This window comes from Eutrigla gurnardus, assembly GCF_963514095.1.
Source record: "Eutrigla gurnardus genome assembly, chromosome: 10".
Classification (NCBI taxonomy): domain Eukaryota; kingdom Metazoa; phylum Chordata; class Actinopteri; order Perciformes; family Triglidae; genus Eutrigla; species Eutrigla gurnardus.
This window is the reverse complement of record NC_139924.1, coordinates 27500637-27524471: the sequence shown is the minus strand read 5'-3', so window position 1 is coordinate 27524471 and position 23835 is coordinate 27500637. Positions and strand designations below refer to the sequence as shown.

Genomic DNA, 23835 nt, shown 5'->3' with positions numbered 1-23835 from the left:
CTGCCCTTACAGCCCTAAACCTAAAAAATAATTAATTAACATATGTAAGAGGACATCCACTTGCACCACAGCCCTGTTGATAAATGAATGCTGAATGGATTGACATTTGTGCCAGGTGATTTTGTGCTGATACAGTATTTTTTTTATTTTTTTTATTTTTTTTGGGAGTCTCAGCAGAAAATCAGTGAACAAGGGGAGGTCGTTTTAAATTATATAAATAGAAAATGTTTTTTTTTTAGGATTTTCCTCAGTGGTGTTGAGATGTAAATCAACACCAAATAACATAAATGAACTGCTGTATTAGTCTGTACGGGTTGAAAGCATAACGTCTTACAATAAGGTGTTTGCTCTCAGCTGTCAGTGGCATGCACACACACACACACACACACACACACACACACACACACACACACACACACATTGACATGACTGATTGGGGTGGGGCCAGAGCAGCAACATGCCTACAGTTTCCACCAGCAGAGAGCAGTAACAGAAGTGTGATACTGTGACAGGAGCCTTTTTACTTGAGTAGTTTAAGTAGTCTACATTTGACTTATATAGTATAAGTAAATTGTTATACTTTTACTTACATGTGCATTTATTCTGGTTTTTAAAGGATGAGGAAGCTTTCAAGCTTTCTATCTGATGCTATTAAACACAAAGTCATAAATACATATTAAGATAACAGTTTTTTTATGCCTGCTTATTCAACATAAAAGATAGTCACGCTGATTTGATGCAACACGCGGGCAGAGCTGAAAACAGGAAGCAGTCACTGGTGTGTGCTGTAGACACTTTGACATCAGGAGAAGCCGTCAGGTTGTTACTTTCCCCCGAGACAGGAAGGCAGAAAAGGATCCGCTGAGAATGGTAGGTGAAACCGATGCAACTGCTTGAAAAAAGCTTTGCTTTTACTTTTGGAATTTACTCTTTAGTATGAGCTGTAAATCCGTATGTATTTGTGTTTTTACCACACCATTGCAACATCTCCACCATCCCCCGCACCCTTTCAAACAGGAAACTATATTTATTTCTTTTGCATTTTTGCAGCAAAAGCATTTCCTTCACCCTCAATATGTCAGAATAGTTGTGAATGTTTTAATGCGTGCACGTAAGATGCACAGAGACGTCAACGAGCCACCTTTGTTTCTATTTCTGGCCTAAAAACCAACGACACTTTTCAAGTGATATATTCTTTTTACGCCATTTTGCAGTCGAGCTCTCTGGTCGTGTGTGAAGTGGACGAAAGTCTGAAAGCTAAACTGAGAACGTTTAGATTTCGAAAAGAGACCAACAACGCTGCCATACTGAGTAAGTATCTCAACTAATGATCAACACATTTTAAGTTGATTAACACACATATTAGTGCAATATAAAACCTAAATCATCACTTGTATTCCCTAGTTAAAATAGACATGGTGAAACAGCTGGTTATCCTTGAAGGGGAATATGAGGCAAGTCAAATTATAAATATTCCTATATATATTTTCCTTCATTAAAAGTCACTCAGAATCAACTTTTTCTTTTAGGACATCTCAATGGATGAACTGAGAGAAGAACTTCCGGAGCAGCAACCCAGATATCCTTCCCGAATATAAAGCGAAATCCTTAAATTCACACAAAAGCAAGATGAAAAAAGGTTTTACATTTCTTGACGGTGGTGCACATTCATCGTTTACAGCTACAAATTGGTCCATGCTGATGGAAGGGTGTCTTACCCTCTGTGTTTCATCTTCTTCAGTCCGATGGGTAAGCACTTAACTTAACAGTAACTTCAATAAAAAAGAAATCTCTCCATTTAGATTAATATTATTCTGATTAACAGACTAACTTAACTTTAACAGGTGTCTTCTTGTCTGAAATCCACTTTATTAGAAATTATTGTTGAAGATTTATTGGATCTGCTGAGGAATGTTTGGTCAAAATACAAAAAAAAAATGTAATTTTCATTTAAAAGGATGTAAGCCGGAGCAAAACATGATGTATGCAGGCAGCAAGACTCGACTCGTGCAAGAAGCAGAGCTCACAAAGGTGAATCTCACCGTTTTTACATTCAGCAGCTTTGATTCCTCTATTGACAAGTTTCGTAACATTTCATGATTTTAAGTCTCCGCTTTGCCCCGCGAGGTCTTCGAGACGAGAAACGCTGAGGACTTGACAGAAGAATGGCTGAAGAAGCAGCTGGCGTTTTTTCGCTGAATGTGCATCTCCAAGACAAACATCTCGTTGTTGTCTTTGTGTTGTGACATGCAGGTCCATATTAAAGTTCAATCGTTGTGCATGACATTGATATTAAATGACTATATTAAATGGTGTTGCATTGAAATCAATAACTGCAGACATGAACACTATTTTTGTCCAACGAAAGTCGAAGTAAACAAATCAAATATTAGATATCTTTGTTAATGAGCGTTTCTGTTCTTCTTCAGGCTGATTTCAGAATAAACTGTTATATTTATGGAATTAAGACGTTCCCCAAATCCACTAAGGAGTAGAAAAAACTACAAGCTGTGTTTACCGTTTCTTACAAAACGTCATCTGCATTTTATTACCACTTTTAAAGCACAATGACATCAAAAGGCCAGAAAAACAAAGACATTTTTTTACATGATCCAGACAGAATCAGGAGGACGCGGTGTACAAATAGCTACCGGTGTGAGAGTTAAATCTACAATTAAAAAACTGGATTGAAGAGCGACGTCCGCGGTCTAAATCCAACGAGTATCTTGCACACAAATTTATCTGATATCTGCAATCGAAAGGAACGCCTTGCCCTTGGACTGAGCGTTGTACTGAGGTCAGTGAAAGGACGCTGCTGCCATGTTTGGAGCTGAACGTACAGGTACAGGTGACCTTCACCTCGCCGTCACGACCCCAGACTTCATTCACTGTCACTGGCGTCGCTGGAGTCCGAGGCTCGGTCGCTGCCGCTGCCGCTCTGCGCCCGGGTCTCCGAGCGCTCGCTGCTACGGTCGCTGTGTGCCGGTGACGCGCTGCGACTGCGACTCCGGCTGCCTCCGCGACTCCGGCTGCCTCCTCGGTTCCCGCCTTCGTCCTCGCTGCCGCTGCCCTCCTCGCCGCTGCTCCTCGCCTTGTTGTCGTTGTCCTCGCTGTCGTCGTCGCTACCGAAGATCTCCTCCTCGTCACGCATCTCCCTGGTCCTCTCCTCGCCGCTCTCACTTCCGCTGCCGCTCGGCTTCCTGACCCGCTTGGCTGGGGGCTCCAGCTCCTCTGGCTCCTCCTCTGGCCTTTGTTCCAGCTCCTCATCTTCCCGCTCAGATTCACTACCAGAGTTTTCAGCCTCACTGCCGCTGCCCTTCTCCTTGTCATCACCTGGAGAAAACGATTCAAATATCACAGGGATTAAAGAACATGTTATTACAGTGCAGCAGAGTCAAATAAGTAAAAAACCAAGTGATGAGATCTTCACTGGCAGAGAATAAAAAGAAAACTGACCAGAGTCCTGCAAGTCCTTATCCAAGTCTTCCTCTTCGTCTTCAGGCTCGTGGTTCTCCAGCTGAGCTTTACGTGCGTCCTGAGAATCACAATGAAGGAGAATCAGTCATCAGTACTCCTTCAAATCCGATAGTTAATACAGTTCAGTCACAAGAGTAGTCGTTGGAAAGGATTGTTAAATACAAAACTACAACTGACCAACTGAATGTGTCACTATAACTTCTTTATTCCTAACTTAAGTGGCTTCTAAATAAATATGTAGGCATGGAAATAAACGATTGGCTTTAAGATAAATAAGTCACTAATCTGACTTCAACGTTCTCCATCCAACATTAATGTTGTCCCAATGAGCGGTAAAAATACAAAAAATGGACAAATTGAGTGTTCAGCTTAAAACCAAGAGACACCAGAGAGTAGAAACGACACAGACCTGAGCTTCGAGTTCCTTCTCGTTCATGTCTCTGTGCTTACACACCAGCACGGCGTTGGTGGTGGACTGAGCTCCAGCCTTGGCTCTCCTCTTGCTCAGACGCACTCTGCAGCGAAGAAGAAAACGCCGTCACACTTGGATCTAAACCAGCTGCATCACATCTCCTTCTCCCTCATGTCCAGGTGCAAATGACTCACCTGGTCTCGAGCTCGTTGTAGTAAACACCATCTCCATCTCTGAAGATGAAGAAGTAGTTCTCTTCGTAACCCTTGCTGGCTTTGTTCTTGACGTTCCAGTTGTACTCCCTGGCAATCTTGTAATCATAGCTGGAAAACAGTCAAATACAATGGATTATTACTTATTAGTTTATAAGCAAAGGAAAGCAACGATATGATTTTTAAATGTATAGTCATTTTTTTGTCGTACAGATCCTCAGGCATGTAGTCCATCCCTTCATCGCAGTCTCTCTTCCTCTTGCGGATTGTTTCTTCGTGGGGCAAGAAGTAGGCCACAAACTGATTTCCTTCCTCATCCATCATACCTCTGTAGTGAGAAAACAAATAGTGTTCATGCCAAAAAAAAACGTGATCTTTTAAACGTAAATTCACTCAACAGATATATTGTGGGTACCTGATCATGGCCTGAGACATCATCTCCACTCCGGCTGGTGCCGTGATGTCTTTAGGTGCAGGATCAGAGTCAAAGATGACCTGAGCACACGGGTTGATCCACATCTGGGAGAGAGAGCATGTACAAATACATCATTAGATCAATATTTACAGTGCCGGTGTGTCTGAATGGAGCAAAGACACATTTGTAAATTTGCTGTATTTTGTAGTGAAGAGTTCCCCTCTGTGTACTTCTACTGCGTTAGTGCCTGTTGCATGTCATTTTAAATCATACACAGTAAATAAACATGAAAGTCTAAGTCACCTTGAAGTCGGGGAACACGGGGAGCACCTCCACAGGAGTAACTCTGGGTTTACTGTAGTGCTGTGCAATCTGGAGAGACAACAACATGTTTACGAACCATAAAACGTTTTGTCAATTGCCCAAAATACTTTTGCATTTTGGGTTAAAGTGCTGTTTTTTATATGACAGCAGAGTTCCTTTGGGGGAGAGTAACTCATGACCTTTAGGGTTTGACACTATGGAGACCTTTAGCATGAACAACAAAACTATATAAACACACTAAAGGAAAGGGAAGAAGCAGTAAAGTGTAATAGGACGTCTTCAAACAACAATGATTGAGTTTGGCTTGTTTTAGCTGACTGACCGATTTCTGTGCATCCTCGAATGTTTTCTCGATGGCAGAAATCTGGCTGTCTCTGTCCTTGTAGATTTCTTCTTCTGTAAACTGCTGTTTAACAGACACACCGATCCTAAACACAAAACAGGTCTCGGTTAAACACACACACAAAAAAAATCATCTACTAGGCGACAATCTCAAAGTGAACACAACTTACTTGACTTCCACTTTCTCGTTGGAAACGCCGTATCTGTTGAACTCTGTAGAGATATATTCTGTCTTCCTCATCCACGGCACCACTTTGGCGTGCTGCTGCGACCTTATAAGGAAGAAGATGTTTAAAATTGGATCTATAAGAACATAAAGCTTCTTTTTTTAGCAGCCGTACCTCTTGGAACTGGATGGAGCCTGGATGTCCTCTTCCAACAGCTTTTCATCAGCGGGATCCAACAGTACTGACGGTTTGAAAAGAGTGCATCAGTCTACAATATAAACGTGATTAAAAAAAATCCAAACTGGGTGGTGACACGCATCATCCACCGGAGACTTACTGTTGGGGTCGATGCGGTAGGTGTCTGGGTTGATGAGATCGATGGTGACCCCGAGGTCCGGCTCAGTCAGGAGCTCGTGCTTGTGCTGCTTCTCTAGAGAGGTGGCTTTATACTGTACAAACCTAACAACAGGAAAACACATGTAGCCGTGTTTCTGAAGTGTGTGTGTGTGCGTGTGTGTGTGTGTGCGTGTGTGTGTGTGTGTGATCCAGACGTGAGTGGAGAGGCTGCGTGTTTACCTGTGCTGATCGAACGGATATGTGATAAACTTGGGGTCAAACGGGATGTCGGGCAGGCTGTTGCAGTACTTCACTCGACAGACGACCCCTGACCTGTCGGAGGGGAAAAACAAAAGCATGTTTGTTTACTTCTTATAAAGGAAGGCCTGCTTGACATTTCTGTACATCACAGTAAAAACTTAATGGTGCTGAATCTATTTACCTCTCTGGAACAGTTCGATGTGAGGACGGCCGACTGGAACAGAAAACAGACTTTTGTCAGACTTCTTGTTCGATAGAAATGTTTCAGTGAAAAGGTCACTGATGAGGTCACTGCTCGCTTTGACCTTTAGAATATTACACTTGGATGACCAGATGCATGTTTACAATATTCTAGACTACATTTACATTATGCTAGACGCTTTTGTCCACAGCGACTTACAATAAGTACAAAAAGAAAATTTCATGCAAGTATGAATTATTCTGGACACAATAACTGCGATTCACAATATTCCGATAAAATTGTGATATAAAAAAAAAAAAAAAAAAAAACTCAGCAAAACACGTCTTTCATTGTGAAGCACAAATCAATTATGTATTTATATATATATAATGTGGCCAATGACGAGTTATTATGAGAAAATACTAATGTAAGGGTAAACAATAACCGAGCTCTACGTCACCCGCTACGTTAGTTAGCATTAGGACATGCTAACCGTAGCTACATTAGCCAGCTATCATGAACACAATGTTAGCCCTCTGCGAGTGCATCACGTTATTACGACTGAGTGGATGGACACAATCCACGGTAATTAACGCAGAAATAATGAAGTTAGGGCGCTAAATGACCGGAACTAGCATTAGTTAACTTGATCCTCGCTTTTTTAAAGATTAGCTGGCTAACTAGCATCGATAGCTAACGTTGTATACAATCTGATAAACAGAAGAGTTGAAGACTTGTAGCTGCTTTGTCATGAACTAATGACATTAACCGTCCAATGAAGACAGCCAGCTCGTTTAACAACATTGTACAATGTAAATATATATATTTATTAGAACTTGCCTGTGGCCGTCCTCCCGTTGGGATTGTGTTTGAATCGTTGGCGCCATGTTTACAACAAACTGAAGACACTTCTTCGTTTGCAGGAGTGATCGACCGGATAACACGCGACCACAAACCTTCACGACAATTAAATCTAACTTTAATCAAAAGGTGAACGGCATTTTCATTTTGACCCGGCGGTGTCGCGTTCTTCTGCTGCTGCTTCTTCTTCGCTGGTGTTTATTGGCGGTTGTGGCAAGCCAGCTTAAAGGCGCATTACCGCCACCAACTGGACTGGAGTGGGAGTGTGGACCAGGAGAACGTGCTGTAAGTATAAATAAATTAAATTAATGCATTTAGGCCTAATTTAAATGTCCTCTCATCAGTTATACATTTAGGTGGAGTTAACGGACTAACCTATCATCAGTAAAACAGAATGTATGCCTTTAATAGAAGCAGCACAATTATCAGAACAATACAAAAAAAGACTGCAGATATAAATGTTAAATAAAAGACCATGGAGGAAATTCTGCAATTCATCTGGCGACCAAATAAAATCTACTGTGACCTTGTGGGTCTTCTCAACATGGCAACCATTAAACAAATCTTTGCTATATGTAAAAATGCAAATACCTTACTTTGAGACTCTTGAACACTTGAGGTGCTCCAGACACCTTTTACATGCACAATAAACTATACAACACATTAAAGAAAAGGGTAAAAAGCAGTCAAGCATATTTGTTCCTGTAAAATATTTATTTATTTAGCATATTGAACATTATTTATCTCAATTGCAAAAAGAGACCAACACTTTTTTCCCCCAAAAACCATACATACATACAAAAATAAATGTCACAGGCTTGCAAAGAGTTGCATATTGTAAAAGTATCATTTCACTTATATTTAAATTACTACATACATCCTATTGTTGAAAATGTATCAAATCATTAACTCATCTTCCAATTCAGATTTACTTTAATCTGATATTTAAAAACACAAAAATAGCTGCAGACAGCAACACGTGGTTGCATAGAACAGAATTATCAAAACACCATCTTGGTTTGTGTCACAGAATCTCAGTGTTAAAACCTGTTTTTTAAAGCGGTTTCTGCGACATTTATTCTGCTAGTTATTAGTTGCACCTTCAGTCATGCTGTGACTCTCCTATTAATAAAAGTGGGCCTACATGTACTTACAGTATGTTAACAGAGAGGTCAGTGCAAAGGAAAAACGCCTATTGCTTTCCATCATATGTTCTTCAGTCACATAACAGCAACAGCCCTCACTTCAGAGTTACTTCAGTCCAGTTCTTGATCTTTTCCCGTCTCAGGTCTGCATGTCTGACTGCATCCGGGTGTCAACTCTGCGGAGAGATAGGAGATGACACGGCTCATATTTCAAATTTATATAAACGCAATCAGCCAGGGTGACAATAAAGTTCTTACCTGCTGAATGTGTATATCATCTGTCCAGGATCATCTGCCATAACCCTGTAATTAAAATCATTTTTAAACAAACACTTGATTCCATAATGAATGTTGTCTATGAGTGTTTTTCCATCCATCGGGCCGCATTTTTGACACCCTAACATAGAGTGAGCATTTGTCTAATGATGAATATATGATGCAGATGAGAAGGGAAAAAAACAGAAACACATCTCTTACCCATCTCCCCAGTGGTAAAATGCCTGGTCCTGGTAGAACGTGGACAGAAACAGCCAAACACTTATCGTCTCGACCCAGAAGATGACGAACAGGAACCACAGCGATGACAGCAGGACTTCACACAACATGCTGGAGACTCTGAGGACGACAACACACACACACACAGACACACACACACGCACACACACGCACACACACACACACACACACACACACACACACACACACACACACACACACACACACACACACACACACACACAGCGGATACAGGTGAGGCTATCAAAGAGCTTCACCTGTCCTGACCTATGCCCTCTTCTTTTAATATGCTCCTTTTAACATGCAGTTTACATCCTAACCTTCTCACAGGTTCATACATTAAAACATGTGGCATGTCAACATACATTCTTATAACTTTTAATTAATTTATTCAAACACATCCCATGTTTTCTAAATTAAATCATGTCATAAAATACTCCTACGGTATAACTACACAAAATACACTGTAAAAAAGATCTTATTGTATTACATTATATAGCAAAAAAATCTATTAAAACCATGAATCTGTGTATCCTATATAACTTTTTTCACAAACTAAGTTATGATTTCTGGGTATATATATTCTGATCCCCTGGTATTTCTGCTGTTATTTTTGTAAATGTTTACAACGCTGTTTGATTATTAATTAAACTGTTAAAACAAATAAAAACAAATGAGCTGTTCAAAGTCAAGCTAGCAAACGTTTCCGCTAAGTTAACGTTAAATATCGACTATTAACTAAGTTAAATGTCGCCGACTGCGATGGTAACACGATATGAAGTTTTAAAGAAATCGTTCATATTGTTTTTCACGTAATCTCGATGCAGGGAAGTTAATAACGCGGTTAGCTTGGATGCTAACGTCGCCATACAAGTAAGTGCTGTAGCTGGCTAGCTAGTTAGCACGCTACTTTAACACCGTTTGCGTGACGTAAGCGTGCGAAGTTACATTTGTCACGTGTTCATGTCGCTAACGGGGTGAACATAATAAGTTGGTTAACTACTGATTGGTGTTGTAACACCATTTACCGGTACTCACTTTAAGTAAAGGAGGACTCCTGTAAAGGCATTCCTCTAACGGGTTAGCAAAAACACTCCGCTTGTTTACTAGGCCCGACGTCATCACGTTGCACGCACACTGGGAGCTGCGACGTCATCGGTTGCCAAACTGCCCTCTGAGCCGCGGAGGACTTTCCAGCAGCCTCATCGACGTAGTGTCACGTGATTAGTGTACAAAAAAAACAATAATAAAAAAATAAAATAAAATACAAACACCTGGCCAGTTATACTAAAATTACTTTATTACAGCTGATTTCTGTTCAATATCCCTCTGCCAACACAATGGTAAATATAATACAAACAAAATAGTAAATTTGATCCTATTTTTAATTCTGCTTTATGAATCTTTTTTTAATTTTTTTTTACACAATTTAAATCCACTACTTTACCGTCTCTCACGTAGCATCTTCATAATCTCTCTCGACATTCAATAACGTGTTCCACCATCTATACATTTTAATACAGGTTATGAGTTGTAGTGGTAATGTGCCAAAGAAGAATACTGACATCTTCAAAAGAAATGCAATCTCTTTTCATAATTTGCCTGTCACCACGTCATCTTTTCAAGCCTTTTTTTAGTTTTTATATTCATTTGTTTTACTTTGGTCACGAGACCAGAACCAACTTGTTTTTGTGTTTTCGTACATGTTCCTGCCGTCAGCCCACGCCGATCGGTAAAACCCATCGAGGTGAGACAATGCAGTGGTATCTGGGCTTGGCAACTCAGGTATGGCACAGTGTTTGACCATAGAAAGGATCGCCATTTTTTTTGTTGTTGCCGATTCTCGTTCAGTTTCCCATAAACTTTCAGTCAGTAGGACAAAATTTGACATCAACGTTAAAAGTAAAAAATAATAATAATAATAATAAAATCAGAGTTTGCGGAGGTCTCATGACCCTGACAATGATTGACAATATCCAGACTCCCCCTCACACACACTACATTGACATAAAGTGAACAAAAGTCACGCATACAAACGTAAGGTTGGCATGTATGTGAGGTTTGATTGGCCTGACATTCCAACTCTTGGCTTTTGACCGAAGGAAAGATTCTGATCACGATGAATACATTCCCATTTTCTTGACCAAATATCAATAAATCAGAACAGAAATGATGAAAACAACCTGCTGTGTTACAGTAGCTTGAACTAGTCACTCGGCATTTTTTTTTTAAAGTACGTGTTTTGGGACCAAACCATATGTAACTTGATATAATGCATACTTTCAAGGATAGGATATATACACGTGGAAAATGAACATCCCACCTATTTATTCAAGAAAAAAAAAAAAAGACCCCAGCATTTTTTGTGTCCTCAAATGTGATAGGAATATATATCACAGTATGACATTCAGAAAGAGCCGGCAACTGAAACGGTGGCTCTGAATCAGAGGAGAAGACAAATGATGATCAACTCGATAACGCTCAAAGACGGCCGCTTGACTAAAAAAAAAAGAGAAAAAGTGGCATTTTAAAAGAAGACGACGGCAAACAACGAGCACACGAGGCATTCCTCCCGCTAAGCTTACGTCCAAACAACTCAAACCCACTTTGAGTGACAAGGTTGGCTAATTATCAGTGTGGCCTGTCAGTTAAATAAAGTTAGTTTTAGAAATTATTTTCCTTAAAAATGCAAGTTTAGTTTTTTTTAAATGTTTTTCTTTAATAAAATATACACATATGAACATTTTTAACTCCAGCTTTGTGATTCGAAGGGAGCATTTTTAGTTGTACAGAGAGGCGGGTTTAAAAAAAAAAAAAGGTTTAAAGGACTTCTCAACCACAGACCAGAGGGAAGGGAGCGAGCACAGACAGATATCAGGAACTGCTAGAGCTATCAAAGTGTTCCTAAGTGCTTTTTGCCACGTTTATTTTGCATTTGGCTGTTTTTCCAGAATGTGCTTCGTCGACTGAATTTCACATTTCCGCGTCGCGAGCATGAGCTTGACGATGGTGTAGCTTTTATAACTTAGCACCTGTTTGAATATATTTTTAGTGTCACTTTTCTGGGTCCTAAACACTTCTGTTAACAGTGTAGATTTCTTGGTAGTGCCGAGCCTGCTGTCATGGTCATGACAATCTATTCATCTAGCTTTTTTTGAAAACTCTTCGGTCAACTCAGTTTGTTTTCTGGAAACTGTAGCCAAACCGTTCTTAAACATCCTCCATTCAATCAGAAGTCAGCAGGAACGCACAGAGGAGGTCTTACTTGGGAAATGGCTCCTTAAAAAAAGAAGGATTAGCTCCAGTCCTCCACTTAACTACTCGCGTACCGACGAAAACACTCATCCACCAGGTGCTTTGCGAAAAGAAGTCAAATATTAATTATACATATATTCCGCTGTATAAAGTGCTTTGAAAAAGGCAGCAGTTTAAAAGGCACTGTTAAAAAAAAGAAAAGAAACCCCCCACCAGATCAATCTGAGAATTCTTTTTGAACGCAAACAAGTCTCCTTTCTTTCTATCGTCCTGTGAATGTGTACGATGGCGTTCTGTGACGTTTGGTGTACCATCACTCTGAAGACCCAGAAATATAGTACGGATTTGATATTTCTCACCATTTAGAAGACTTGAACCAACTTCACTGCATACACAGTAAATAACAATCTGAGAAAATCATTTTCAGTGGAATTTAAAACAAACATCCGAGTGATTTTATATAATAAAAGGGTTAAAAGGCACTGTAGTTGTGTTGAAAACAGTTTTGTTGTATTTGGCTCTGATTTGTAAAGTCTCATTTTGCCTGCTGAAATCAAACTACTGACCCCAAAAAGGAGGCATCTAATTATCACAATGACCATCACAGCAGGCTGGTATCACAACAGCAAAAGCATCTTTAGTTCGGCGTGCTGCGTTTTTAACCCACCGTCAGAATCGACCAGTGTACAACTGAATATGAACCGGGGGGAGGGGGGGTCCTAAATAAAACCAGTTTACTGTGATTGTTCGATACCACATTTCTAAGGACATCGTCAACACATGTCAAAAAGCCTTTTTTTAACAGTGTTTCATGTGCAAAATGAGAGCAATGGCTGTGACACAAAACATATATTTAAAAAAAAAATCTGCAAGAGAGAGAGCTGTAAATCAAAAGAACAAATGGGAGTATGTGTTGACACTCAAAACGGCTAATGTAACATAAACTTAAGGATCTGTTTGTGTGCCGATAAACTGCCGTGAGGACGGGCTGCGTCTCTTCCAGCCCTTTTGACCTGAGCAACATTTATGTCATCGCACATCCACATCTGTACACGGGAGGAACACCGGGGGGGTCGGGGGTCGCAGAGGGAGGCCGAGCAGCAGAGCTCCGCCCATCCTCTGTCCCGCTCTTTCTACATATCCACTCATATTTCGCCTCCTGGGGCCGTCGGGGAGCATCTATGTGTAGGAGAGGTGCGACCCGTTAGATATTTGCGAGGTGACGCTGGTACTCCTGCTCATGCTCTGCTCACTGCGCCCACCCGAGGGTGTCCTCCCCATTGCTTGGGGGCTATTCTGTACACCTCCACTGCCGCGGGAGACCAGGGATCCTGCCGACGAGTGGCCCCAGGGTGAGGGGAGCCCACCTCCCTGCCCCCAGCCTTGCTGCATGGGTGGCCCTCCCGGACTGGAGTGATAGTGGTGATGGCTGCCGTGGTGGCTTGACCCCGCGCCCGAACCTCCGCCGCCCCACTGCGACCCCGGGGAGCTCCCGGACGGGTGCTGCTGGTGATGGTGACTCCAGCTGGCCGGAGCCCCGGGAAAGCTATTGCTGAGGACCTCCGGGGAGACGTTGGATAGCACCATGTTGCTGAAGCCCAGACGCATGCTCTCGGAGTCGAAGGCCTCCACTTCTCGGGCTTGGCGCTCCAGCAGGCTCCGGATTCGCTCCAAGCGTTCGTTCTGCAACGACATCATTTCCTCCTCAATCTACAGGGGAAAGATAAAATAAAATAAAGTTATTACAACTTGTTCTTCACAGCAGAGCCACTTAACTGCACCGTGTTCTACTGGCATCCATCCATCCATGTTATACCAAATAAAAATCATAGCGTAAAACAGAGGTGGGAACCACTCATCCCACTGACCAACACTCCATCTTTGTTCCTTCCAATCCCACCAACTGTACCAATAAAAAAAACTCAGCACCATCTAGTGGGCTGAAGAAGCAATTATTACCAACATAATTAGATTAAATATCACAATAGTTTTACCCCAACTCCCCGAGTGTAAAAACACCCGTTAAGTTTATCAGTTACACCTTTTGTGTTTCCTTAAGGATGGATGAATTCCATTTAGCAGCTTTGATGTCTAACTGGAATAGAACAGAGCCATTGTTAATATTATTAGCTACACATTGCTTTTCCTACTATGACAAGTTAAAAATGCCTGCTGTGATAAGTTACTTTTCCAGTCCCAACACACCCATGGCACACAGCCACAGGTGATTTTAAACGATTCTACCTAATTAAAGCTCTCCAGGACGGAGTGGAAGTGTTCAGACCAGATAAACCGACAGTGAGCGGGGGTTTTATAAATGAAGAGCACCTCGACAACTAAAACCGTGGCAATAATCATTATGGAGGAGAACCTTCTGCTCCAGCAGGGCCCGTCGGAGTGACACCCTCTGCTCCAGGTCCTTCCTCTCGCGGTCGTGCTGGGCGTCCGTCTGCATCTTGATCTTGCTCTGGTAGGCGTTGAGAAGCTCCAGCTCCTGCTGTAGCTGCATTCGCAGGCCTTGGCACTGAGCCTCCTGAGTCTCATCCAGACGGAGCTACGGGACAGAGACCATAAAGGATCAGCAACGAATATAAAAACACAGCTATAGCAGATTTGGACAAATCCTTTTTAAAAAAAATGGGACATTGGGTGGCACCTTCATGGTCTTATTTTACATCTGTAGGATTCTACATTCCTGGCATTCCCAGACTCACCGCCTGAGTGGAAAGCATCTCATTGATTGAGTGGTCATACTGCTCTGCCAAGATGGCAAGTTTGCGGTGTTGCTCCTGCTTCAGCATTTTGAGGACAGCCTTGTGCTCCGACTTTGGCGTGGTCTCCAACAGATGGTTCCTCAGTGCTTTGTACTGCCTGGTCTGGATCTTACACGTGTCCTGGAACTGCTTCTTGATCTGTAGCTCTTTGGACTAGGAGGAGAGAAAACGTAGCAAAAGGTCTATAAAACAGAACATTATTGTAAAATCACGTGAATTTGGGGCTCAAACCAAGCAACGAGAACCGTGACTCCAGGCATGACATGAATAAGGAATATGGCTCAGCTTCTGTTCTCGGTGTGGTTTTAAAAGGGTTTGCTGAACAAAACAGAGACATTTACACATTGCTTTGATGCAGAGCACATTGGTTTCAGCAAATCTTGCCTAATTCAAGATGACAAATGGGTCTTGCCTGACAAATAGCGTGTTGCATATTAAACAAACCCTTACAAGCAGCCCGGGGCAGCGTTTCATTATGATTGAAATGAGAGTATCTACTGAATATTCGATGGACAGAGAAGGAGTTCTCACCTTGAGGCTCTTGGGCTGCTGGCGAACCTCCATCACGTGTTTGCGTCGGAGCTCCCTCTCCCTCCTCTTGTTGTACTCCTGCTGATTGGTGAGCTCCGTCTGGTGCTGCAGGCGGATGAGCTCGGCCCTCGTCTTCTGGATGGTGTTGACCTGACGGAACTCCAGTTCTTGCATGGACTCGTGGTGCCGGAGAAGCATGGCGTGCTCCAAGTCCTTCTGGGTCTGACGTTTGTTTAGCTCCTAATTATGTGCAAAATAAAAAAACATTCAGAATGCGTTTATATCTTAAACATTTGAGACCCGGCAGTGCGATGCAGGAGAAGTGGAGTGCTCACCTCACGCACTAAATCCTGTTCAATATTGTGGCGAGCGATCAAGATCCTCCGTTTGAACCTGCGGCACTCCAGGTCCAGATACTGCCTCTGTCGGCGCTGCAGGTTGGCCTCTTCCTCCGCTTGGAAGTGCTGGAAGTTCTCCTTCTGCTTGGACAACCACTCCTGCTTTTCTTTCTTGGGTGTCGACTGGTTTTCATTCAACTCCTAAAACAGAAGAACGTTTATAAGAGCAGACTTCATAAACTGACTGGAAGGGTTCGGAGACTAAAGCAGGCCTGGATCCCCTCACCTCTTTAAGTTGTTCCTTGCGGAGTTTGTACTCCCGTTTCTGGGATTCAAGGAAGCTGTTGAGCTCTTTCTTCTGCTGACTCTGAATGTGTTGTTGGAACTTCTTTTCATCGTTGGTGAACGTTTTGGCCTGTTGGAGAAATTCACATCATAAATGGGTTTGGGAATCTTTGCGACTCTTCAGCGGACACATAAATGAGTTGGAGAGCATACGTCTTTCTCCATGGACGCCTGGTGCTTCTTGATCAGTTTCTCCATCTCCTGGGCAAAGCTGTTCCTCTGGTTCTCCAGCTCCTTGTCCAGACGGAGTCTGTGCTCGTCCATTTCAGCCTTCAGCTTGTTTTCCAGAGCCATCAGCTGTTTCTGATGCTGCCGCCTCATGCGCTTGTAGCCCAATATCTGCTCCCTCAACTCCGAGTCCTGCTCATGCTCCTTGATCTGGCGAGTGAGCTGGAACAAACACAAGAAACTCTTTATATTGTTGGACAATATGTGGAAAGATGTCTGCCTCTGAACAACCCATGCATCCATCCTCTCCATCAGATCAGCAAATACGATAACGGCGTTCTTACCACGGAGGCTGTGCGTATAGTAGCAAAGTGTTCGCGGTTTCGTTTCGGCCGCGGGGTGTGTGCGGGCGGGGACTGGGTCTCAGCTGGCCGGGTGTTCGACTCCGACTCTTCATTATATGTCTCTTCCTCCTGAAAGGAAGGCAAAACCACACAGAAGGTGTAAACAGCAGAACAAGATGCAGCACAATGATGTCATGCTGTATTTAAAATGAATATCACATTGAACCATGTGACAGGACGTGGCTGCAGGTGGTCTTACTGGTTTCAGGTGGATCACAGAGCTGTTGGACATGACCGTGTGATCTCCGTCCATTTCCACCTCGCTCTTGTCGTCGCCTGCATCCGTCAGACTGTTGACGGAGCTGCTCTGGGAACTGGCGCTGATCGACATGCTGGGAATGGATTGGTTGCTCCCCACGCTGTTTACCGTACCCGTCCTACCCACGCTGTGTTCTGGCTCCTAAAAACAGCAGTAATCAGATTACAATATGCTCTCTAGGATGACGTAATGATACGAAACACAAGATGGTAGAGATGAGAGAGACATGCAGGCTGGTAGAAGGCGACAGACCTCCTCTTCGTCTTGTGCCTCCGTCGTGGGGCCATTGTGGGCTTCCTGAAACAAGAGCTTCTTCATCTTACGATACTGCAGATTGTCGAGTTCTCGCACTGCGTCCTTAGTCCGACTTATCAGGTCTATGAGAACCGACTCCGGCCGCTCACGCTGGACAAATGCATGCTGGGGGAAGAACACAGGCAGTTGTGAACACATTCAAATCCTGCATATAGTTATAGGGATTAACCTTCAAACATAATATGACATCCGTTTTTTTTCTTACCTTTAAGAGCTCCTCAGAGTTGGGCCTATCCTGGGGAAATTTCTGAAGGCAAGAATCTACAAAGTTTCGGAAATAATCCGTCCTAAAAAAAAAGAAGATGGAATTGTTTTATGAAGTCATTCTATTTGAGAAACAATAGAGCAGCTCTTAGACATTTAATGATAAGCTTACCATTCACTCGACTGCAGCGTGGGGCTCTCATTCTGTGCTATGTGGTATAAGGCACTCATTGCATTCATGTTGAACAGCGGAGGCTTCCTCTCAGCTATAGACCGAGTAGCGGGTCACATGATTCAGACGTTGCAGAGAAATAAAGAAAAGGAAAATGTATGTTATTCAGTTACTGCTAGCTACGAGATGTAATCTAAATCTTTGAGGTGAACCAAGACGTGTACAACAGTGACCATACCTAATTCAATGCAGGTTATTCCCAAAGACCAAATGTCCACCTTCCCATCATACTGGCCCTCATCCATAGCTAAAATTACTTCTGGGGCCATCCTGGGAAAACAAACACATTCAGCACATAAACAATGAGAAATACGCATGTTAAATAGAATTAAAAAAAATGTTTAGCAGCGTACCAATATGGAGTCCCAACAAAGGAGTTGGCAGGACAGGCAATGGAGGCAGAACCGAAATCTGCCAGTTTTACCTGCCCCGGCTCCGTCAGCAAGACGTTTCCTGCCTTGATATCTCTGATGAAACAAAAAGAGGAAAGGATTAGAGTCCAGGCACAGAGGACAGAACGCCCGAGGGCATACGCCGTGTCCACTCACCGGTGAATCATCTTGTGGGAGTGAAGATAAGCCAACCCTTGAAGAGCCCCGTGGGTAATTGCGGCTATTTCAACTTCCTGCAGAGGTTTCTTGTGAACTGGAAAGGGACACATTCAATCAAGACGGAGGCGACGTGGATAAACTTGGAAAGTTAAGACTACCTTCTCGGGTTTGATGTCGTGCAATCATCTGGAGAGCAAAAAGGTTTTCTCACCTTCTAACAAATCTGAAGCAGAGCCGAGACAATACTCCATTACCAGCTGCAACGAAATCCAGAGTGTTTCATCAGTGGGTGATACATTTTAGTCATCATCGTCATCTCTGACTCTCGTGTCGGATCTTACCCAGGCGGTGTGCTCTCGCAGGTAACATCCTTTGTACTCTATGCTGTTTGGGTGTTGTATTCTCTGCAGGAATTTCACCTCCTTGATTATGTCTTGCCATTTCTGTGAAAATAGTAAAAAAATTAGAGGACTAGGTAAACAAACAAAACAGTTTGCCTGTTAATACTTAGGTCATGAAGGCTCTCGTACCTCAGTGGACTGCTTTCCACTATAAGACATCTTCTTGATGGCCACCACCTCATTTGTCCGCACATCCCGTGCCTGGATGATAAGCACAGTACATGCTGTTAGCTTTGAGTTTAGTGATGAAGCTGTATTTATGCCTCCCTGCATTATTAACATCAGCAATCAACTGTATGTGACCTCACTGACTATCATGACAACACAACCGGTACTAGAGCACGATCAGTCATATTATATAGGCTCAATGAACGCTTAGAACTGCTTGGTCATAAGATTCATATTACAGACGACACGAAGATAGAACAGGTTATATTTCAGTCAACACATTATGCAAAGTCACACCCAAAATATCACAATTTCAAAGATGTTGAGGCAAAAACATCATAATAACTGATTTTCTACTGTGACGTTTGCTTGCTGAGTAATTTGCAGACACTCAGTGTCTCTAAAACAGTTTGAATCATTCTGAACCATCTAAACGGCATTTGTGGTTGATGAAACAATGCTCTCCTATTGCCTAATACTGAAACAAAACAGAACAAATGATATCAATATCATCCTAGTGACCTTCACAGCTACAAAGTCCTAATTCTCAAGCGTGTTCTGTGAAGATTTAACAGGCTGAAACAGGCTCACAATAATGTGACTTTCCTAATATTCTGGGAATCTATCAGGGCAGCTTTCATATCCACGACAATGCTGAGGTAAACATTTGAATAACGCCAGTCATCTTAAACAGTGCTATAACAGAAATGTCCATTTGAATGTATTTGATTAACTGAGCCAAGCCCAACATTTTATTTTTTGACCAGACCCTTTCCTGCTCTAATGTGCCGACACAGTGGCCTCACTGACATGAACGGTGATTCCATTTTTTTAACACAGTTCTCATGCCAAGACTGTACATGGCCTTTGGCTTGGACAATAACCTTGTATAGTGAAATACTCACAAAATATACAGCACCAAAGCTGCCATGTCCGATCTCACGCAGATCCGAGTAGAGCTTTTCTGGGTCCTCCTTGAAGAAGAGCTCGGCGACGTCGGGGTCCTTCAGGCTCCCCGCCCGACTGCTGTTGGGCATAATGGGGAGTCGGGGGGCAATGCCGCTGCCGCCAGGAACTATCTGGGTCTGCGACAGCGACTTGAAAGCCCCCACCAATGGCTCATCTGCAGGACAGTGGTCTCATATGTGTTCAGAGCTAAACAAACAAGGGGAAAAAAACAAGAATGAGTAGACTGGAAAAAACAAAACAGCATGGTATTAAAACAGCAGAATAGTCTCAGTTAATTAGTATGTTGTTTGTCTCTACCCAACAGTTAAGCTCCTCACCATGATAATGTCATGCTACAGTATTGATTCTATATATTACAGCGAGAGACAACAGGTAAGTGAAACATCACACGGGTGTCCAGAGCGAGAGAAGGCGTCGAACTAAACCCAACCGAACCACGATGTCAGCGAATGGCCAGTCGGAAATCCTGGAGGTAGATAGAGAAAAGTCTCCTGTTTCCACAGCAACAGCAACCAGAGTAAAGGAACCGGTGAGCTGTGTCCTAACAACTCCTCTCACACCTTCGCTGACTGGTATGTAGACAGACAGATGTGAGGAGGATACAAAGAACCGTCTCGCAGCCGCCAATTTCCAGCTTGAACAAAGACACCGAGGTGACAACGCGGCGCTTCACTCGTCGCGAGATAGGCGCCTGAACCGAAACAAAGCATTCCAATGATTGGACTACTTGTTAGACCTGTAAGTACTCCGTAAACACGCGTTGTCAAACATGCCATATCCATATGACCTCCCTACAAGTGATTAAAAGGCTCAGTTCACACAAAAACACAAGACACCCATTCTCAATAAATACAAAGCAGACAATTTGAAAAATGTAAAACTCATCATGCCTTTCCAATAAATAATCCCCCTCCCCCCCCGAAAAGAGTTTTCTTCTGGATGTGTTTGGATTACCCCGATCACAAGAGATCACCACATAAAACCAGTATCTGCTTGACGAGATACCACCGGGGGCTATGAGGGCGGGTGTTTTTATATAGGATAAAAATTAAAGAATATAGCAGAGGTCCACACCTCCACTGCCAGCCGTAAACTTTTAACTGTGTACCGCCTATTAAAAAAGTTTGTCAAACAGCCGCACTGCTGTAATACAGATGTAGACTATAAAAAGATCACTGAGGAGAGTTTTCTGAGTCCACGCGGCTCAGATGATCAGCTGCAAACAGATGCAGAGCTGACACTAGAGTCACAAGACTTCTCTTTCCCAGCCTGGGAGAAACAGCCCCCAGTTCAAGCAGACATCTTTTGTCTCACACAACAACACTGAACAACTCACTATTCCACACAGATTCAGCCCCGGCCCTGGAATAAAGCCTCATTACCATGTGGGACTGTGCCTCTTTATTGCCATTGTTCTTTACTACATTGTTGCCCCATGAATGAGCTTTGTTGTCATCTCTCACGATGGCATTTTTTCCAACACGTGCACACAATATAAGTGAGTGATGATAACATACCTTCATTAAAAAAAAAATTAACAAAAACACACCCACCCACCCGTGTGCTCTGACTCGCAAAAAAAAGAACACAGATATTCACAAGAATGCAGCAGGACAGGACAACAAAGCTGGAGGGCTGGAATTCCCAATGTATGCCCTCACTGCGCTGCATTTCCTGTTCGCACAGCTATAGGGAGGTAGGAAGGGGCCCTGGTGAGCATTTTGACTAGTCATTATCTGTCTTTTCTTGACTTAACAGCAATGGCATGCTCACAGACATCGCGTTGCAATGTCTCACTGTGAAAAAAAAAGTTGTTCAAGTGAAGCTTTGCAACAAAAAAAGAGTGTCACCACCATCGCTTTGTTTTAGAAATCAACACGCACTTTAAAACTTATACGTAATGACGGTCAGTTAAGCCATTTCCTTTTGGCACTGCAATCCCTAGAAGAAGAAGAAAAGGATGTAATCACCAGAGTTTATCTTCATACATGTCAAAGAACAAAAAAGACAAATATGTTTATGTACAGGCCACATGTTAATAAGTAAGATGGCAATCTGGCCTCATGAAGTTTGTCAGTGGGTTTAAGTAGACACTTGTACAGTAGCGTTAAACCACAATCAAGTGACTAATGCTTTATCTCAAGTGACTCAAAACGATCTGAGGTCTTACCTGCTTCAAGTCACCTGAGCAAAACCTCACTGTTACAGCCCCAAAGTGGAATAAGAGAGAAAGTGGGGATTTCTTTAAAAGCCACTTTTCAGCAGCTTGTGTCAGCTGTCAAAACAAGTAAACCAAAACTCACAAAAGTAAACGTAGACGAGCCAACAGCGTTACCAAGCGTGCTCAGACAGAAGGGGGGAAACGAAGGGTTTCAGGAAGTCCCAAAACTAGCCAACGTTGATGTTAGCCCCACACACACCAAACTTGACGTTAGCTAAGATAAGTTACGTGTCATATGATCAAACAATCCCGAAGGCGATACCCGTTTACAACGACGACAGTTTGGTAACCACGACAACGACCTGCAATTCAACTAACTTATGGGAGTTATTTACCAGAACGTTGCACAATTAGCACGCTAAGGCTTGTGTGTGTGATGTTTAGCTAGGTTAGCTTAGCTAAGCTAGCTACGAGCTAGCTAGCGAGCCTGAAACTCACCCTTCTTCTCCTGACAGGCCAGGGTTTCAAGCACTGGGGCGAATGTCGTGTAATTCACAACAGTTTGAGATCGTTAAAGTCTTCTTCCCGTTTCATCGCCGGCGTAGTGACTTCGTTTGCCCTAAATCCGTTTCGGTTCTCGACCGCTGTCACTCGGTTTACAACGGGTTTTCTAAATGATCGTAGGTTTATTAATAAAAAAAAAATTAAAAAAAAGAATCCCCACCCTCGAAGTAACTGGGGTTGCCAGTATTAGTCGAATCCCACTCCCAGGCAAGTCCAAAGATGGCCGCCGAGCGCTCCGCCGCCGCCTCCCTTCGTGGAAATACGTTGGTGGGAGGGAGGAGGAGGGGGGTGAGGGAGGTTCAAACCCCAGTAAAAAAAAAAAAAACAACAACAACCCAGAAACTTCACAGTGGTGTCCGCGAATGTCGTTAGACAGAAACAAAGACAACAACCCCGCGGGTTTGACCGCACACGGCGGCGTTAACTAGTAACTCAGCCGTTTAGTTCAGCTGCTGCTCCGCCTTGTGTGTCCGTCTCCCTCCCACATGCTGAAAAACAACAGTTCCGCCCTGACGGTTTGTCCGTGAAGTAAACTCTCTCTGACCCAAAAACATCCAGAGATACGATTTTATATGTATATATATTACAATTATATTTAAATAAATATATATTAATAAATATACAAAGAAGAAAATGCTGTTATCTGAAAATTATTATAAGGGTTAACTACTTTATCACATATTGTAAAATATTCATAAATAGGTGACATTTTTTCTTATATAGCCTACAAGTGGACATTGTTTTGGCTTGATGATGGCGGCAGAAAAAAAGGTCAAAGGTCATCAAAAACACAATAATTTGGTTAGTGAACATATTGTGCAAGAATACTAATATTGGTAAAAGTACAACAACAAAAACAATCTCAAATCATTATGATGGCGGACTTAAATCTCATTTGCTTATATATATACAAAAAAGATATTTATATTGGTTGATAGTAGTGAAATGTTTGTTTACCTTTATTCAGATTCTTATCCTTGCTTTAGTTGTATATCTATTTCTGTGTATGTATATTGAGAGCGACAAAAAGCCAGTCATATTCCTTGTATGTGTTCACACTTACTTGGCCAATAAAGCTGATTCATTTCTCTGCATTTGGTTGGTTTGTGTTGTTATGAAACGTCATGCAGAAGAAAACCCCCTCCAGCCTCTCTCTCTCTCTCTACCCATCACTATCTGCATGGCAACTTAGCCCCGTACAATAACCTGCCTGTTCTGAAGCCGGCGAATGGCAAAGTTGTACTCGAGTTGACTCTTCGACAGCTCTTGGATCCGCTTGAATGCGAAGCGGAGGAGGCTGCATTACTTTGACACGCTTCCTCTTCAGAGGTTGCCACTGGAATGAATGACGAATGACTGATGTTGACAGTTGAATAAAGATCGTGTACGGGATCTCGTTTCATAGGAACAATACTCAACTACCAGCAGCGTAATTACACAGTACATTCCTCTATTTTCTCTTTTTCACCTATTCTTATTTCCTAAACATTCTTCAAGGCATTGCATTTGACAGATATAAAAATTCCATATTTTCATTGCTGAAATGT

General features: G+C 42.6%; 3 protein-coding genes and 1 long non-coding RNA gene across 4 annotated transcripts; 1 reads left to right on the top strand and 3 right to left on the bottom strand.

Moving 5' to 3' along the window:
• Positions 1-600: 600 nt before the first annotated feature.
• gmfg (glia maturation factor, gamma) lies at positions 601-2300 on the top strand. Its single transcript, XM_084020187.1, has 7 exons — positions 601-870; positions 1215-1311; positions 1405-1454; positions 1530-1581; positions 1669-1749; positions 1958-2031; positions 2128-2300. Exons 1-7 carry the CDS (start codon positions 868-870, stop codon positions 2197-2199), a joined length of 429 nt encoding a protein of 142 aa, XP_083876313.1. The 5' UTR covers positions 601-867; the 3' UTR covers positions 2200-2300.
• Positions 2301-2509: 209 nt separating this feature from the next.
• paf1 (PAF1 homolog, Paf1/RNA polymerase II complex component) lies at positions 2510-7184 on the bottom strand. Its single transcript, XM_084020186.1, has 14 exons — positions 6968-7184; positions 6128-6160; positions 5926-6018; positions 5687-5808; positions 5524-5590; positions 5353-5454; positions 5163-5268; positions 4820-4888; positions 4517-4620; positions 4313-4429; positions 4084-4212; positions 3887-3992; positions 3457-3535; positions 2510-3333 (listed from the first exon to the last, which is right to left on the bottom strand). Exons 1-14 carry the CDS (start codon positions 7012-7014, stop codon positions 2882-2884), a joined length of 1626 nt encoding a protein of 541 aa, XP_083876312.1. The 5' UTR covers positions 7015-7184; the 3' UTR covers positions 2510-2881.
• Positions 7185-7695: 511 nt separating this feature from the next.
• Positions 7696-9813, bottom strand: LOC311019774. The gene is made up of 4 exons (XR_014597832.1): positions 9688-9813; positions 8611-8748; positions 8392-8436; positions 7696-8309 (listed from the first exon to the last, which is right to left on the bottom strand). It is a non-coding gene; the product is annotated as an uncharacterized lncRNA (long non-coding RNA).
• Positions 9814-9926: 113 nt separating this feature from the next.
• Positions 9927-22661, bottom strand: taok1a (TAO kinase 1a). The gene is made up of 20 exons (XM_084020154.1): positions 22223-22661; positions 19500-19749; positions 18556-18627; positions 18367-18468; positions 18237-18282; positions 18023-18119; positions 17828-17941; positions 17653-17744; positions 17415-17508; positions 17244-17325; positions 16976-17143; positions 16664-16864; positions 16405-16533; positions 16046-16282; positions 15834-15962; positions 15545-15748; positions 15210-15449; positions 14619-14831; positions 14276-14458; positions 9927-13614 (listed from the first exon to the last, which is right to left on the bottom strand). The coding sequence occupies exons 2-20, from the start codon at positions 19629-19631 to the stop codon at positions 13084-13086; spliced, it is 3066 nt and encodes a 1021-aa protein (XP_083876280.1). The 5' UTR covers positions 19632-19749; positions 22223-22661; the 3' UTR covers positions 9927-13083.
• Between the last annotated feature and the right edge of the window lie 1174 nt (positions 22662-23835).